At 35.0% G+C, this 19,295-nt stretch overlaps 2 protein-coding genes and 1 pseudogene across 3 annotated transcripts; 1 reads left to right on the forward strand and 2 right to left on the reverse strand.

Moving 5' to 3' along the window:
- The first annotated feature begins 3,338 nt into the window (after positions 1-3,338).
- Positions 3,339-5,797, forward strand: LOC124926843 (nudix hydrolase 16, mitochondrial). The gene is made up of 4 exons (XM_047467153.1): positions 3,339-3,716; positions 4,083-4,194; positions 4,915-4,998; positions 5,286-5,797. Exons 1-4 carry the CDS (start codon positions 3,646-3,648, stop codon positions 5,526-5,528), a joined length of 510 nt encoding a protein of 169 aa, XP_047323109.1. The 5' UTR covers positions 3,339-3,645; the 3' UTR covers positions 5,529-5,797.
- Positions 5,798-6,491: 694 nt separating this feature from the next.
- LOC124925618 (mediator of RNA polymerase II transcription subunit 15a) lies at positions 6,492-19,158 on the reverse strand. Of its 2 annotated transcripts, XM_047465670.1 has the most exons (13): positions 18,704-19,158; positions 18,493-18,584; positions 18,267-18,382; positions 17,795-17,906; positions 14,675-14,798; positions 11,311-12,645; positions 10,959-11,029; positions 10,748-10,822; positions 8,396-9,646; positions 8,019-8,315; positions 7,194-7,400; positions 7,020-7,108; positions 6,492-6,904 (listed from the first exon to the last, which is right to left on the reverse strand). In XM_047465670.1, the coding sequence occupies exons 2-13, from the start codon at positions 18,505-18,507 to the stop codon at positions 6,694-6,696; spliced, it is 3,903 nt and encodes a 1,300-aa protein (XP_047321626.1). In that variant the 5' UTR covers positions 18,508-18,584; positions 18,704-19,158; the 3' UTR covers positions 6,492-6,693. The 2 variants fall into 2 exon arrangements, with proteins under 2 accessions (XP_047321626.1, XP_047321627.1); XM_047465671.1 differs by lacking the exon at positions 18,704-19,158 and having other exon boundaries at positions 18,493-18,602.
- Positions 7,847-7,958, reverse strand: LOC124928323 (annotated as a pseudogene).
- Positions 19,159-19,295: the final 137 nt, after the last annotated feature.

The following is a 19,295-nucleotide window of genomic DNA, read 5'->3' on the forward strand; positions in this document are numbered from 1 at the left end:
CATTCCTTTTACTAATTTAATGGGTAGGTTATACAAACTTTCGAACAAGTTTTAGAAAGATTAAAATGTAAACTTTATATTCCCAATTAGACATTGTTGCCAACTACATACATTAGTCCCCAAAACACTCATACAACCTTTTATGTCATTGTGGCACTATCTTGAGTATTGTTTTATATTTGTAATTTTTTTTTGTGACCTGGGTTATTCAATGTATAGTTAGTACAGTGCCGGCCCAATAATTGGCTGGTGACCCATTTTTTTAACTAAAAATATACTCGGCCATAAATATATATAAAAAAACAGGTTATATTTTTTAATAATGATTGGGCTTCTTAGGGGATGTGTCCGTCTTTGCACATGGATTGACTAAATTTATTCTTATGAGAGTTTACTTGAAATTGTAAGAGTTTAATTGAATATTTTTTTATAATCATAATCATAATTTGTCACTATTCTTTATAATCATAATTCGTCTTTTTATAATCATGATTCTTCTGAAACATTTTTAAATGGGAATTAAACCTAAATATTTGGTCTTTTATGTAAGTCTGAGTCAGTTTGGAGCTTATCTTATACATTTGAAAATCAAGTCCTCTAATATGTGTTTTGTAGATTCTTTCCCCTCTACTAAGACTTTTGTTTTTATCTCGAAATAAAGGGTGGATATAATGTTCATCTTTTTTTACATATTGCTGGATAGAGAAATCTTTGTGAGTATGGTTTCTTATTTTGTCACATAATTGTTGGATTTAATAAAATATTTTTTTATATATTATTTTAATATTTTAGAGCTATCTAAGATTATTATTATTATTTTATAAAGACATCTAATCAATTGAGATTTACATATAAAAAAACTAATGAATAAATAATGTAAAATCAATATATAAAATCAATTCAAAAAATTGATGATTTAGATATTAAATTATGAAAATAATTTACAAAATTAAAATTCTTAATAGATAATATCTAACAATCAAATAATTTGTTGAGCGTCATTGGATGAGTCATTGGATGATTTAGATATTAAATTGTAAGAACAATTTACAAATTTAAAATTCTTAATATAAAATATCTAACAATCAAACAATTTGTTGAATTTGTTGAGCGTCACTTAATGATTTAGATATTAAAATGAACAAAATAAAAATTCAATATTTTTTTTTTTGAAAAATGTTTATGTATATTAAAAATGATAAAAATTGTTTGAACATAACGACAAAAGTATGACATGAAGAGAAAATAAATAAAAAAATAAAAAACAAAAACCAAAAACCAAAAACTAAAATATAACAAATGTTACTCAATAAATTATCGAACTCGTAAGTCTTTGAGAATAACAATTAACTTCACGATGGACCCAACCGACTTTTCGGAATGAATCTTAGAAAACATCATAATAATAATATTATGAATGATATGCATTAGACGACTACGATCAGTGAAAGTTCGACGATTTCTCTCCAACTAGATAGTCGACCAAAAAATAATTGGGATGGTAACCCAATTATGTAGGTCATCCATATTAGCCGCATTAATTCAAATTTCTCAACAACTACCTAAAGACTCGGACATCACCTAATGAATCCTAGTGATACTACACAAAAGACTCCAGATACTAGCCACCGCTTGACATGCAAAACTAAGTGAGTTGTCAATTCAACCTCATTGTAACACATACGACAACGATTAACCAAAATACAATATTTTTCATTCACATATCATCCGTAAGAATTCTACCGTAAATAACGCTTCATCCAAAGAACGAGAGGATGAAATATTTGACTCCCAAAGTTTATCCCAAAAAAAATTATATGAACTCATCTTAGCAAACAACTTGTAATGATGCCTCACGTGTAAACTATCCATGTCTTGTCAACGCATAACGTCTTGTTCAGACGGGGACACTTGTCTGCGTCTTACCAAAAATAAATTCTATTATGAAACGAACTCTACATAATGTTTAATCTCCTTGTATATCTAATTCGGCTAGAAAATCTACTAAACTGAGGATCAAACATGTCCTTAACTGTGACATTTCTACATATAGCAATAGAAGCAAGCTCATAATACGTCGTAGCTAGATTTTTGACACTACATCAACTATCGTCCCAAAAACTAATCGAAGAACCATCCCCCAGAATGAATCAAGATTGCTCACGAATTTTTTTTCCACAAAGAATAAATTCCCCTCCAAATACTGTACCCCGCTGGATAATTAGACATTTTTGTAAACCAACCAGACCAATCGTAACCATATTTACATTTGATCATCGATGCTCAAAGACTATTCGATTTTGTTGCAAATCTATAACGTCATTTTGATAGAAGAGCCTTCTTAAAGAAAATAAGATTTCAAATATCAAAACCTCTTTGATTTTTAAAACATTTAACCTTATTCCAACTAACTAAATGACAAAACGATGAGTTGAAGGATCCTCATAGAAATTTACACATTATTTTCTCTATTTTCACCGTCACACTCTTTAGAAAAATGAATAACGAAATTATATGTGAGCATAGATGACAACTGAAGATTAACCGACCCCTTTTCGAGATTATTTACTTTTCCATCTAAACAGATTACATTTTATTTTAGTGATAATCAGGTCTCAAGAGACATTGGATCGTAATTTAGCACCAAATGACATACCAAGGTATGCTGATGGAAGATCACCAATTTTAAACTCCAACACAATTGCCAACATCATCCTTCTTTTATTCAAAACAAAATTAATTTTTTTAATAAAGAATATCTAACCATCAAATAATTTGTTGAGAGTCACTCCAAAACGAACTCATTTGAGTTTCTAAACAATAAGTATTTAAAGTAGAGCAAGCCGAACGAACCAATGAAACGGTGTCGGAAGAATTTCTATCAAATAGTATGAGCGACAGTTTAAATTATCCTTAGGCGATGGTAGGTAAACAACGCCGAAAATGATCTGCCAAATAATAATTGATAATCTATATATACAACTGAAATAGTAAAAACTTCGTATAAATAATGGAAAGATATATGTAGGAGAATTTCATATGAAAGATCAAATCAAATAATTCATTATTTAAAATATAAAATAAAAAGATTATAAATTCGATAAATTTGTCACATTGACAAATATAAAGTCAAGAAAACATCACAAACACAATCAGAAGATACAAATAAATAGCAAACAACCCATCGAATATTCATAATATTATTTGGATTACAAAAATTCGGGAATAAAATTATTTATATTTCTTAATTGAATATGAAATTGTTTTATTTATATTTGTATGGAAGGAATATAATATATATTTCTCTAGAAGGAAGGAAGAAAGAAATATAGAGAATTTAATGTTATGTGTGTAACTGACTCCACTTTTCTCTCTCCTTTGTAACGCCCAACCGCACATCGGCGGCTGTGTATTCACATGCCAGAGAGAGGGCCCAGGGCGATTCATTATCGACGAGCTTGCGGAAAGCCTCCGAATCCATTCCAATGATGCCTCCGCACTCTATCAAATTGCCGCTGGATCCATTCTACTACCCACAACTTTAATTTCTATACAATACATGCTGCATGATCCCTGATCTCTCTCTCTCAATAACTATTACTACAACACTCGTATATCTACATTGTCCGTCGCATCTGATCTACCATGTCTGATCTCGTGGCCCGGACAGGTAGGCTTCAGCAGAGATACGAAGCCGGGTATCGCCTCATCGCTGGGTCAGTTTCCTTTTTCTTTCTCAATCTATTTAATTTGCCAATGCCCCCCACCCGCATAACACGCATGCATGTTCGTTCTTCTTTTCTGCTACAACTTTTTCTTCATTTTCTTCCATCCCCAAATTCAATTCTAAAGAGGAGGAGGGTTTGATGAATACCCCCTGTACTAGTGCTGCAGTTGGACATGTAAATTGAAAATCTTTCCTCATTATATTGTTTTCCGGATGTTTAGTATTGATTTTGTTTACTCTCGTTTGCTGTTCTATGTTCTGGATTAATTAATTTAGATGGGATTTCTTTGAAATGTTGTATTTTGTCTTAGATGTGAACCTTGACTCGTAAATGACATTTTTTTTGTTGTTGCAGGTGCATTCCTTATAGGTATAGAAAGTCTGAAGATAGTGATGCTAACTCGAATAAGGTAGTTGAGGTTCTCATGATAACCTCTGCTAGTGGACCAGGTCTTCTATTTCCTAAGGTACATTCATTTTTGTCTAATTGATCAGGTGAATTATCCCATTATATTTCTGTTACTTCTCCGGGTTCATGTTCAAGCTATGAAATCACTTAAAAGTATGTTTAGTTCACTTGGTGGAGTGTCTCAATGTCTCATTCAAATGTTCTTCTTTTCTTTACAAACTATGAGAAAGAATCCTTTAGATAGATCTATGTTGATTGAGTCTTTCCTTCAAATGTTTTATTTTCTTTCGCCCCCGATCAAATTCATCCTCCAGTCCTTTTTAAGTTAGGCTGTTTTCGCCCAACCAATCCATTAATCCCAAAATTAGTCAATGGATCTTGCTGCCATGACTCAGTTAATCTTGGGAACCTGACAAAAGAGTAGCATATGATGGATAGATTCTTACAGAATGTTCACACAAACAATATTTGCCATCTATCTTGTGGCAGAACCATATTTTGTATTGCTGACTATGCAAAGAATAAAATCTTAGTGGGGATTGTAGTTTCCTTATTTTCATCCACGGGAAACTAGGAATTGACTCATTTGAAAGTATCTCAAAAAATCATTATTTTTCCAGCACAACTGGTCTTTTTTTTTAAGTGATGAGATTGTGATTCTCTAATGTTTGTTAAACTTTCAGTTGACTGTCTCTCCTTTGTCAACTTCCTAAAATTCTGGAGAAGAATTATGAATGGGTGACTGACATGGTACAAGAATGCTGCTCTTGCTTTTCAGGGAGGATGGGAGACTGATGAAACTGTTGAAGAAGCTGCAGCAAGAGAAGCTATGGAAGAAGCCGGAATTAAAGGAGATTTAATGGTGAGTTTTATTTAACTTTTCATCTCCATATTTCTGAATTCCTCCTTTTTCTTGTATTAGACCTACTTTTGAAGCTGCAAATCTAAGCTTGTGCCCATTTGGAAACACTTTCTCTGGATCTAGATGAAAAATGTGGATCCATGTTATATCACGTTTGGAAACAGAACTTAATGACAAGCAAATTCATAAATTTTTCCTCATTCGCATCCAGATCCAAAAAGTGTCTCCAAATTGGACAACTTACAAAAAAAACAATTCTAAGAGATAAAATATGATATATATTATAGGGATTGCTGGGGTATTATGAGTTTAAGAGCAGAACCCACCAAGACGAATATAACAAGGAAGGATTATGTAGAGCATCAATGTTTGCATTACTAGTGAAGTCGGAGCTTGAGTCATGGCCGGAGCAGAGTACTCGAAGGAGGACATGGATGACTGTAAAAGAAGCAGTGGAGAATTGTCGACATTCTTGGATGAGAGATGCTCTTCTCCAAGGATTTGTCAAGTGGCATGATGAAAAAGCATAAAGAAGAAAGAACAACCCTTCTTCTTCTTCCCCTGATCAAACCAAACTACTGTTTGCTTCTTCTTCTTTATTAGGGTAAAAAAACCATTCACGTTTTCATATGAATTAAGATACTGTTGCTTCCTTCTTTAGGATTATGACAAAATTATTCAATATTTTATAATCCATTTGGATAGTTTTCATTTTTCTGCTGCTTCTAGAATTGAGATGGATGAATATTTAAGTGTTGTGGTATAATAAAAAGCATATATAACACTATTTTTATGTGTTCATAGGCTTTTTGAATATCCTCCCACTTGGAGCTAACAGCTTGATTCCTTTTTGATAACTTTCTCAAAAGAAAAGGAAAGTGAAGGGAACAAATCCTTATAAAGATATACTAATTGATTAAGGAGTAGTGGTGTGTACTCTTTTTTGTGATGAAAGTTCAAAAGTAGGGTTTGTTTATCTTTTCTTTTTTATATAAAAGTAATGGTCACATTTCCAAATACCTTTTTAGGTATAGGTCCTTGTTAGTTATTATAAAATGGCGTCTCATTGAGATTCATATTCGAATAAGAAACTTAACAAAAGAAAAAAAAATAGTGTTTCCAAATAGATTACCCAATTGGCTGGATTTGAATCAAGCTTGTTTCTATTTTTACAAGATTTTTTTTGTTGTTGGTTCACAAACTACAAACTGAATTTGACAAACAAAGTTGAGCTATGCGATTAGCAAATGATGACCTATCTTGTAGGCTATATCATACCTTCTTAAATAATGGTGAAAATGTAAATTGAAATGAAAATTATATATATAAAACTAAGATCATAAATATAGTCAAGAAGAAATAAACCTTGATAAAAAAAAATCTACTTTCCAACAATCATACATTTCAAAATGTTCAACTATTGTTCAAATATCATTATCCAAATTGTAAAATAAAATAAAATATTACATCATCCACAATACTGTTTTTTAAAAAGGTAAAACACTTTTTTTCATTGTCCCCCAATACTACTGCAACCAATAACACAAACATTAGAGTTTGAAAACTACACTCCAGAAAAATAAGGTACAGAAAAATAAGGTACAGAAAAGATAATGTACTTTGTTACATTTCTGTATAATGCAAAGTCTAATAAATAGTTTAATTTTTTCAACCTGAACTTGGTGAAAGAATCGATCATTCCACTGTGCTGAAGCAGTTATCCCAAGATCCATATTTCGAGCTGAAACTCCCACCTCCATTTTGTTGTGCATACTCTAAGATCACTGCACGAGCACATACATCCCACATCTTTGCAATTTCTCCGAGCGACATCGGTTGTGAAAGGGTTCGCAGAGATATGCTAAACCTTGATTTTGTCTTTGCAGATAAATCTTCACTCTCCTTACTGTAAACAAACAAAACAAACAAGCAAAACTCAGTAAGAAAATAATTTGTAAAGAAATATACACTTAGGGCTCGAATGACCAGTATTTACAAAATAATAATGATGAATATCTCACCTTGGCTCAGTTGGGAACTTGTCCATGAATATAGGAGAGCAATTTGGGTAGTTATTGGGAACAAGCAAACGTAAGGGCTGAATTTGCGACTGCAGCACAAATTTGAAATTGCATAAGTATAAAAATAAAACTAAAATGAAAAATAACATCATCACTAGGTTTGAAAACATTTACCATTTTTGCAGAAGCATAATGCGCTTTAAAGGTGGGGCTGAGAGCAACAGCTGCGTAAGAGCATTTAACTATAGTTCCTTCACCACCTTCAGCTGCAGCAGCTGCAGAAGCAATAGGATCAACTTCCTCGTCATCACTAATATCCACAACTGTTTCTATAAGTCGCTCATTTATCTTCCTTATCTCCTCCAAAAGGGAATGATTTGCCTGCCAAATGGGACAACAATATTAATATTATTCATAGTTATGACAAATCTGATGCGAAGAGAAAAATATTACATATTACAGATAAAATCTTTGCAGTTTCTGTATACTTTAGTAAATGTATTCATCTACTATCTCAAGATTCTTATCACAAGCTTAATGAATTGAAGTATTGTTTCAGACAGACGCACTTCACAAGGACCTTAAACAAATCTGGAAATTTGCATATATATGAAGAACCTAGATAAGCAAGTTGATAAAGCAACTAGTCCGTTGGTTCTTTTTTCCTTTTCTTTTTTTAGACCAGGGTTTTTTACATGGAGGAGGCTTTCGAAAAATCTCACCGCGTGACCTCCCACTTCAATGGAAGTGCTTTAGGTGGTAATCGAACATGAGATCTCAGTCTATTAGTTAAAAAACAATCACCACTTGAGATACCATGGGTGGGTATAAAACCACTACGTCCTAACCATTTTCTGATTTGTGCGTGTCATACTTGCGCATGGGCCATACTAATATTTTCTATCTCGTTCCAACTTTATCGAATGTCCCCCAAAGGACGGTTGTATTAAAATATATAAAAGAGACATAAAGGAAAAAAAATCATAAAAGAGATGATACCGCCAGTCGAGGCCATTTGACACCAGATGTAGCAGTTGACTCTGCGTCAGAATTCTCAGAGCCAGTCACAAAGTTGGCTGTTGTATATCGCTTCATTCTCCTCATGCCATTAGCTCCATCTTGCATTGCAAAATTCCTTGCTTGTAAACGGCACTTGGTCATCGCAGCTAAATCCTCTCCAACAGCAGCTCGGGAACCATTACCTGGTGCTGATCCAGCTATCCTATCAAACATACCGACAATTGAGCCGATATCCCTCACGGAATCACTCAATGCACTTGGCGACATCGACTTTACCTGATTAAACATAACAACACATGTGAGTATACACAATACAGAAAAGAGTGTCAAAATATCTGAATCAAAATCAAACTGACCACTCTAAGTAACCGATCCATAGGCAACTCTGTAATGCTGGACTTGCCAGAAGCAACTGCAAAAGGATTAACATGATTCTCAGGGCTAGTGGACTCGAGCAAAGGGGATGCAGATATTCCAGGAGTTCCAATAGCAAGCGACTGTGAAGAAAGGGCTGTAGGATGTCCAATATTTGTAATAACGACTTTTTCAGATTCCCCAGGCATTGGTGATGGAACAAGAGGAGTTGGAGGAGATGGAATGATGTAAGGCGAGTTTATAGACTGAAGAGGGGTTCCAGTCTTCGTAAGAGATGACAGCATGTTTTGCTGATCAATTTGCGGAGACGGATTCTGAAAAAGTTGGGGAGATGATGCAGTCGGAAGAAGCTGTGGTGACGAAATAGGAAATGAATTAGTAGTTGACTTCACCTGTTGATGTAGTTGACTTCTCTGCTGCTGCTTGTTAGCCAACTGCTGTCTGATCTTCAAGTCGCTCATGTCAGACATCTGATGAAGCTGAGAGATCTGGTGGGGCTGTAATTGTGCCGTTTGTTGTTGCTTCATTTGCTGTGTCTGTTGTTGCTGCTGCTGGTACAATTGTCTCTGCATCAACTGTTGCTGAATCTGACGTTGCTGTTGTTGCTTCATTGGCTGTTGATTCTGTAACATATTTTGTTCTTGTTTTATATGCTGGGATGGAAGACCGGAAGCATTTGACTGAACGACTGATGAGAGGTTCTGCTGAAGCACGTTGTTCATGTTAACTTGTTGGGGAACAACACTCATAGGATTTTGCTGCAAAGATCCGACAGAGACGGGCTGCTGCATATTATTTAGGTGATTACCTTGGCCTGAATCATTGGAACTAGGCTGTAATGAATTCTGAATGCCTGTTAAAGATGGCGGCATAGGATTCTGCTGAAGGCCTGTCATTGCTGTTATGGGATTTTGCATGCTCATCTGTTGAAGCTGCTGGGTGTTCATTTGATTCTCATGTGGCTGCATTTGAGAATGCTGTTGCTGCATGGATTGCATCTGAGATTGGCCAAGCTGTTGACCTTGCGGCATGATGGGACCCTGTTTACGAGGCCTATTTGAATTCAGAAAATTTATTATTTGTTTTTCATAAGAAGGCAGTTTGTCCCTGTAACTAAGCGAAATATTGTTTTTGGTAATCTGCAGCACCGAAATAATTCGCTCCAACATGGTCTTGAATATTTTGAGCCTCTCAGCTTGTTCATTTTTAGGTTGCTGAGGTTGAGGATCATGCTGAAACAATAAAAAAGAGGTGATGAAACAGGCCATAAGAATAAAAATCAAAATAAGGTCTATGCCAAATAATTGTGAACATGTGCACAAATAAGAAATGAGAGTCCTAGGACATTGGATTCTCAACATACAAATGGCATTCTTAAGGTGTATTCCAACAAAGTTTAATATAAAAACCAAAACTCATAAAAGTTTGAAATTTGACTTCATTTTTTGAAAAAGGATGGTTGATGTTTTCAAAAAATTGGGGACGTGTACGGGAAAGAGCGTAAGTGCACACCTTGCTCGTCGGAAAAGGTCTCTAGTCGGATAATGCCAACACTATTTCTCTACTAATTCTAAATAATTGTGAATATATACACAAATGAGAGTCCTAGGACATTGAATTCTCACATACAAATGGGCATTTTCAAGGTGTATGCTAACAAAGTTTGGCTTGGGATAATTTCCTAATCAGAAGCACTTCCAAAAATAATGAGAAATGGAAGAAAGGGCCAACAAAAAGAGTCCAATTGTTGAATCGGGTCTGGTCTGGTCGGTTTCGGGTTGGATTGGGTTCTGGTATGGATTGGGCTTGGGTTTGAAACCAGGTTTAGAATTGGATTTCAGGACTAGGTAGCTAGGTTGGGTTGGGTGGAACTGTGTTATGACATGGCTCAGATTTGAGTCAATATTGTATCTAGGTCGATTCATGGTCAGGACAAGATCCGGATTTGAAACCGGGTATGGATTGGGTTCGAGTACAGGTAACTGAATCTGGGATTTAGGTCACAAGTACTTGGGTCATGGCATGGATCTTGGATTCCGGCTAACAGGTTGTGGAATCGGATTCCAGGTTACGGGTCGCAAGGAGGGGGAATGAGTGTCTACACAGATGCATCAAGAATTTCACAGAAAATAACTTTTCGGAGTGAAGCTAATTAGGACAAAATTTTTCCATGTCATGCAAAATGGTTTAAAATGGACTAAAGATCATTATCCAATTTTACCAAGACTCCATTTATTCGAATAGATGATTAATATGTGATTTGATTAGCAAAGTTATTAGACTTCATCAGAAGCACTAAAATGAACAGTCTTCTGAGAATGATATATCATTACCTGCTGCAACTTGAAAGAAATCTTCTGATACATTTCAGCCAGCTCTGGTAAATATGTCTCCTTCAGGGATTTAACCTGCCATTAGAATATGTTGTACAAACTCATAAAACTTATCTACTAAGGATAAATGATTGATTGTTTTACATAAGTTATGACACCATTAATGTGACAATTGACCAAAACTATAAGGTGTAAGAAAATGGAGTCGTACCTTTTGAAATATTTCCTCTTGCCAATCTCCACTATTTGCAGTTCCTGTCTGAACTGTGGAGTCCAAAGAAGCTAGTGGAAAAAAAAGGTAATCAAGTGTCAATGTATGGCTTATACATGTAACTGATGCAAAAGACACATAGAAAAACCTACCAATCAAATTATCCAAGAACAAGTATCAAAATCTTGTGGAGCTGAACTAAATATAGCAAACTTTTTCTTTCTTTTTTTGTCTCAAAGACTACAAAATTATTTTCTACTTATTTTGGGAGAAATGATTTAAATCAAGGATGAGAATTTGTATTGATGCCATTTGCAAACATAATTTAAGTGAGGCAACTTGAGTAACATACTTGATGATGCCTCAGAGACAGCCCGTTGAGATTGAAATATTTGTTTCTGCTGATCAATCATATTCTGCTGTTGAAGCAAAGGGCCAGACGTTTGATGCCTTTGCTGCATATCTCTTTGTACAGAACTAGACTGCTGTTGCATGCCTAACTGTTGTTGCAACTGCCCAGTTTGAGACTGAATCTGAGCCATTGATTGTTGTGATGATGTCTGCTGCTGTGATGTCTGACCACCCAGGTTTGGCAACAATGTTGTGTTACCCTGCTGGCTTTGTTGCTGAAGAGGGATTTTAGGCTGTTGCATTATTGGTAAAGAATGCTGATTAGTCTGCAAATTTGAGCTACCCGGCTGAGTAACAAGAGATTGTTGTGGTAATCCAACAACATTATTTAGAGAACCCATTGACTGGTGATGCACATTTGAGAGATTATTGGTCTGGCTCATAAGCTGTTGTTGCGACTGCATATTGGGAAGATTATTTTGCTGACTGAGCATCCTTTGCTGCTGCTGTTGTTGTTGCATATCAGAAATGTTATTCTGCGGACCAGTTAGTTGTTGTTGCATATTGTTTGCATTTGACTGTTGCCCAATTAGCTGATGTTGCTGCATTGGCTGCCCAGTCTGCTGCTGTTGGTGAATCATTGAATTCTGCTGTTGCTGCTGCCTGAAGACCGCTTGTGAATTTTGCTGTAGCCCGGTCTGTGTAGGCTGTTGAACAGAAATCTGTTGATTCTGTTGAAGACCAGATAAAGAACCCGATTGTATGGTCGAAGGCTGCATAACTTGCTGCTGAGAAGACGACTGCATTATGTTGGGTTGTTGCTGGGACTGCTGTTGCTGCACGTGAGATTGCATGCTCGAATGGGATAAGTTCCCTTGGTATTTCGGTTTCATAAGTTGCTGCTGCAACTGCTGCTGGTATAGATAATTCTGAGACTGCTGCTGTTGTTGTTGCTGCTGTTGCGCCTGTTGGGGCATTATCTGTTGCCTCCCCGCTCCTTGCATTTGCCTCTGCTGCGAATTCACCATCATATTTGATGAAATCCCTTGCCCCATCGTATTTCCCACCAAATTTTGTTGAACTCCAGACATGTTTTGCATGTTTTGAATGTTAGGATTTTGGGAGGCCACATTTGGCATGTTGGTAGAGGGTAGACCATTGATGGAAGTCATTCCTGATGTTAATCCGGACGAACCTTGTTGAACTCCACCTGGCGCAATGTTATTCTGAATGTTCTGGGATATTAGCTGTTGTCGTGCTTGAACCTGGTTGTTTCCCATCGGCATGGGCATTTGTTGCCCTTGGTTTCCGGCCTGAGACTGCATACTGTGTGATCCTAGTTGAGGTGAAAGGACAGAATACACAAAGCAAAAATTAAGATAATGATAAATTAAAGAAATGTAGACAGGAAACATTAACAGATCAAGAAAATACCACTAACAGCTTGAATGTAGGAAGGATACATAATGAGGGTAGAGACTAGAGACCAAAGTTTAATTTACACTAGTTACAGTTAAGGAAACTGAGCTCATTGTAGAAAAAGTAGTGATGTAATAAACCAGTAGCAAGATAGAACAAAATGGGAAATAACTGTAACTATATTGTAATTTGTAGACAATAGACATCTTAGGTTAAGACATACAAATCTTAGTGTTCTTAGAGATTTTCCAAACATTAATGTCCCTTACAAAGTCAGAACTGCATATTAATTGCTAAATCCACAAATCATTTTTTTCCTCAGAAAACTCAAATCAAGAAGCCTCTTGTGTATAAAATATTTTTTTTTTCTGAAAAGAACCTTTTTTCATTAAGATAAGCTGTCAATGTGAATGTCACATCAACCGCATGGAAAATTGAACCAATTCAGAACAAATCACATGTATTTTCATAAATTAACAAAATAAGGAAAAAATAAACATCAGAACAAAAGACCAGGTGTGTCAATAAGGAATGTGTTGGTCAAACTCATAGTACTCCCAACTCCAGATCATCGTGCCCACTTGCGGAGCGGTGAAGTTCTTACCTTGATCATCGTTCATCTCACACTCTAACCTCTGCTGTTCATTCTCCTCATTGGATTTGATCAACATTTTTTTTCTTGCAATTTGCGTTTTGGACCTTTCTTAGATGAGACATCAATTCACTTTGTGATCATCAATCTTTCTTCCTGTGCCGAATTTTATAGATAAATATCTACTTTGGCACAGTCCTAGTGAGCTTATGTAACATCTCAATATATTTAGGGTTTACGATGATTTCAGAACGAAAGAGAGGATAATAGAATGAGAGAAAAGGGAGAATGGGAGGTGAGGCCAAGTTAAAAATATTCTTACAGATTTTCCAATACCTGGCTATCTATCTATAGTAAATAAAGATTCTGAAACAAAATAATATTTATCCTACCAACCCTCTAATTAACTTTCTAAAAGTAAAAACATAATAAATTTGAAAGGCTATTTTACTAAATTCGCCCTATCTACTAACCATAACTCCACTAACACATGACGATATAATGCTTAGAAAGTGAAAGACTTAGTGATCCATCCGATCTCCTAATTTTTTTTGTTTTGTAAGACCGGGATTTATTTCCTGGAGGAGGCTAGCACCCACCCACTCAATTTAATCAAGGTGCTTCCAATGGGAATCGAACTTAGACATCAACCTCTCAAGTCTAAACTTTTTCCACTTGAGCTACCCTTAGTGGGTATCTAATGTCCTAAACTATCCTTTAATTTTCTTTGAGAGCATTAGTGATGCCCAATAAGTATGAGTTATTCGTTTTCCAAAATTTCAGAAAACATGACCATATATACCTTTTCTAGTCATACAAGATTGTATGAAAAGTCCATTGCACTCAAGTCAAAAGAATTCATAATCTAGGCACATTTTTTAAGTATTACAGAGTTTTCCCAAATCTGAAGCATTGACAAGATTGTGTAAACAATAATTTATTTGAAGATCTACAAAGATTTTGTACCTTCCTAATCTAGTTAAGATTTCAGTTTTAGGCATGGTTTAATACTATCTTAAGATTATTACATATTCTACCTAATAAACTATTTCTTAGATTTGATCAACTATATCGACATGTGGTTTTTCTTCAAGGCAATAATTTATTTTCCTTGACCAAGAATTTGATCCTTGTTTCAGTTTTCTTCCAGTTGTTTCTTCAAACAATATAATCCAAAAATAATTAAATAAAAGAGGACTTGATCTTGAACAGCTAGAATCATTTCCACACAGATCATTTTGTAATCAAAATTTTTGTAGAGAAATAGAAGCTGAATTGAAAAGATATTTAGTTATTTACTAAACAATACGAAAATAATGAATAATAGTAATATAATGGCTCTCAGTGAAGTTACCTGGATCTTGAGGATTCTTGTTATTACTGATGGCAGAAGTAGGTTGTGCAGGATTCACCATGCTATTTTGAGATTTTGTCTCCATCGTTAGCATTTTCAGTGATATTTTTCTCAGATAATCCGTCTGCAAGAGAAACCAAGAAGATTTGTATTTAGCTTATATAAAATATTTTGAAGATTTGTAATTGAACTAGCATTCTCTCTTTTGACGTCTTTTTATGGACTGGGTGTTTGCATTTACTTTTGATGTCCGCATGATCTTTTATGATGATTATGTTCATCTTCATTGATGTATTTTCTTATTTCATTTGTGACAACTTATGCCGCAACTTGTACTGTATCTGGTTATGTTTTACCCATGCAAAGTGTAAGCCTCTCACCTTTCATGGACAAATGAAAAGTTTCTCACTTAGCAAAAAAACTCATTATTTAAGACAGGGTGACTCAGGGTGAGAACAAAATAAATTACTATATTCATACCGGAAGAGAAAGAACAAACAACTTTTTTTTTGAATAAAGGAGAGCTAGCATGACACCCTACAGCCATGACCCCCCACTTAAACTCAAAGCGCTTCCAGATGGAATCGAACCCGTGACCTTTTGGTCTCATAAGCCGACTCTTACCACTGGGCTACCTTAGTGGGATAAAGAAAGAACAAACAAATGTCAACCTGAATGAGCTTCAAATATGTTAACAAAGAAACTAAAAATGCTAGAATGTGTTTGTTGGAATATTCTCATTTCGTGTTATAAAACATGAGGACATAGAGTCTTAAAACCACCTAAATTCTCACTCCACGATGAGGACCATTGAGTCTTTCCCAAAGATAGTGTCACCTTGGTGCAACATGCCCAATGTCTGTGTGGATTCAAGATTGTAAATGAGAATGAATAAGACCAAGAAAGGTCGATGAGAGGGTTTAGACTTGCAATTATCCAAAATTACTTTTTCATATCATGGATAATCCTATACAAGTCATTGGAACATTTTCTTGCTCCTTGACCAATTCTTGCAATGCCTTCTCAAGTTGATGTTTTATTTTCTCAAATTGCAGATCCGTACAAATTTATTGTTGATGCGAACAATCAGACTCTTGTTACAGAAGACTGTTGTTGCACGAAAGCAAGATAATCTTACTAATATGTTTATTTGCCATTTTTTTCTACGGCTTCAAAAATGTCACATCTTCTTGTTGGGTTGATCTCTTCTTGCATCCAAGTTTCTTGTCATCATCTTGCAGATGGTTCTGAAAAAATTTCAATGATGATGGTTTTTTTTGGCAGCATATGAAAATTGAATCTGGTTGGTAGGAAGAAAACTGTATCGACTCTTTACAGGGGGGGAGATCGGTATATATGATGCCAATGGTACGATTCAAGATCGTAAATGAGAAGGAATAAGACCAAGAAGAGGAGATGAGAAGGTTTAAACTTGTAATTATTTAAAATCACTTTATTTCATATCATGGATAATCCTATACAAGTTTATCTTTCACCTATTTATACACCACAATAATCAAGAATACCAAATGTATTTCCAACTAACTTGTGTACTCTATTTATATCATAACTAATACTTTAGGGACAAATTTACATATTCTATCTTAAAGAACAGTTCCCCTCTATTATAACTAACCCTAAGACATTCTATCTTTGATGGAAGTTCATTGCAAGTTAAAGAAATTGGAACATTTTCTTGCTCTTTGACTGATTCTTGCAATGCCTTCTCAAGTGGCTGTTTTATTTTCTCAAATTGTTGATGCGAACGATCAGACTCTTGTTACATAAGACTATGTTGTTGCAATATGTTTATTTTCCATTTTCTTTTTCTACGGCTTCAAGAATATCACATCTTCTTGTTGGGTTGATCTCTTCTTCCAAGTTTCTTGTCATCTTCTTGCGGATGGTTCTGAAAAAATTTCAATGATGATGGTTTTCGGCAGCGTATGAAGACTGAATCTGGTTGGTAGGAAGAAAACTGTATCGACTCTTTACAGGGGGAAGATCGGCATATATGATGTCAATGTTACGATTCAAGATCGTAAATGAGAATGAAATAAGACTAAGAAGTGGAGATGAGAAGGTTTAAACTTGTAATTATCTAAAATCACTTTATTTCATATCATGGATAACCCTATAAAAGTTTACCTATCACCTATTTATACACCTCATTAATCAAGAATACCAAATGTATCTTGAACTAACTTGTGTACTCTATTCATATCCTAAAAAATACTCCGGTGACTACTTTACATATTCCATCTTCAAGAACATTTCTCCTATATTATACCTAACCCAAAGACATGTTACAGACTAATACAAGTATTGCATGTCCCCAGCATGTCCCCATATCAAGTAGACACCACCAACTATACCTCTTGACGTGAGATGTCACACATCGAGAAATTACAAGAAAATGTAAATTACTTATAAATGTGATGAGGTTATAGGTACAGTCATCTTAGAAAATATCTTTTCAGATGAGACTTGTTGGCTTAGTTGTTTTTCCTAAACAGTTTATATCCTCACAGTTTGTGTGGCATCAATAGGGCTTGATTGGTGGTGTATTTGTGGAAGGCAAAAGTGCAGAAGTGGAGTATCCATCTATGGTTCAATTGACAATAACTTATTTGGATAAGGAATCTACTTAATGAGATAGGGAGGGATTCATCAAATGTCAAAAATGCAAGTTTGGTGTGGTAAACCAAGTTGCAAATTTGTTCACTAAAGCCTGATATGGAAATTAAATAAATGACATATTTATTCTATATTTGTAACTTGAAGAAGAGTGATAACTGATAAGGAACTAGTAGAAAATAGTAAATTATGAGATTTGATTTCTATCCATATTCTTAGTATTGTAACAATATATATGATTACATAAGCAATTAATGAAATATTACATTGAGTGTTATACAGAATTTTGTCTTATACAAAATAGAATACATACTTATGTTTTCTATTTCTCATTTGACTCTTGCATATATTATAATAGAACAATTATTCTATACACAACTATTTTTAAGCTACTTCCAAATACCTTGCTAAAGAAGTTAGCATACAGTTTTTCATGGTATAAATAAGTTTGTCATAAGAGGGAGAAGTAAAGAAGGTCTATACCTGGCTTATGGCAGCAGAGTAGATCTTCTCCTCAAATCTTATAGCAATTTTCTTGAGTTCTTGAAGACCATCTGGCCCATGAAAGGGAAGATGCCTCTTCAGAGTATCCATTCTATCCAAGAAACACACAACTGATAGTTATCATCATGCCAACTTATTATTATGACAAAAAATTAAACAAAATAGAGGAAGGTCAGCTACCAAAGCTTTCAAGAATAAAAAATTTGATGGACAAAGGGGAGTAGTGCCAATCAGCATGCAAGAATTTACTGATTAGTATCATGTATAACAAGAGCTAAACACTTAAGGACAATTGTTTTTCTAAAGAAGCATAACATGATGCTTATAAATCTCGGCACCAACAGCTTGAAGCTGCAAACAGACCATTTTGCATGAAATGAAAAATAAATGAACATGAAAAGAAAACAGATAGATAGCCTGTAAATGATATTCAGCCAAGAAAACAACTCACATCTTATTCACAATCCGTTGCCTTGAATCAGGTGGTAATTGAGACCTCCAATCACCAGTATCAACAGCAGGCTCACCGCCTTGGGTGGATCGCCAATTGTTCGAATCCATTCCAACCTATCGAATTTAGCACTTACACAAATATTAAACATCTCGCAATATAAAGAGAAAAGATTGGTATTGAAACAATCAGAACTATAACTAGACAGGATGAATGTTTAACATACTAAGTCTGAGTCCATTTGTTCGTAGATCAGTGCATATAAAGAATCTTCAATAGTCCCTCAGACAGGCATGCTTAGTTATGCTGAATCCCGGTCTAGACAGAAACGCCTAAAATTAGTACAGAGAACTCCAAATACCGCAATCTATTGGAATCATTATCGAAATCAAATAGCTGAAAACGTATTTGCTAAAACAATAAATTACTCAAGTCACCTTAGAGATGTTCAATCGGTTGTTTGAATCACAAAGCCTGCTGCGAACTCTTCTTCTGAAGACGAAACTACTCAATCAGCTGGAAAACAACGCTATTCTTTCTTCCCTTTCAGCAATCGCTAAGAGATAATCGAGGAAATTTCACGCTGAAAATTGTGTAAGAATTGAAGAAGCGACCTAGAAAAGGACTAGAAGTTATGGTAATTACTAATTACCATATCTTCTTCTCCACCAATATGTCATTATCACTTTTCTCCTTTTCACTTCAAAGAACTTCCTTTTCACTTGAACAAAGTCTATGATTACTTGCAGCGTCGTAGAAGACGAAGTTTCTTCACCGGATAACGGCGATCGGAGATCGGCGATCAGCGAGCGGCGAGAGCGGCGGCGAGGACAGCGAGGCGGGATCCGGGGAGACGAAAGTGGGTATCGGATCTTTCTCTCTCTCTCCTCTTTTATTTTATAAAGATCAAATGAATTTTAAATTTACAAAAACAAATATTAATAATTTTCATGGAAGAATTATGAATAACAGGGAGAAAATACTAATTTTATCCTCATATAGTTATTTTGTGTATTAATTCTAAAGAAA

This window comes from Impatiens glandulifera, chromosome 2 (genome assembly GCF_907164915.1).
Source record: "Impatiens glandulifera chromosome 2, dImpGla2.1, whole genome shotgun sequence".
Taxonomy (NCBI): Eukaryota; Viridiplantae; Streptophyta; class Magnoliopsida; order Ericales; family Balsaminaceae; genus Impatiens; species Impatiens glandulifera.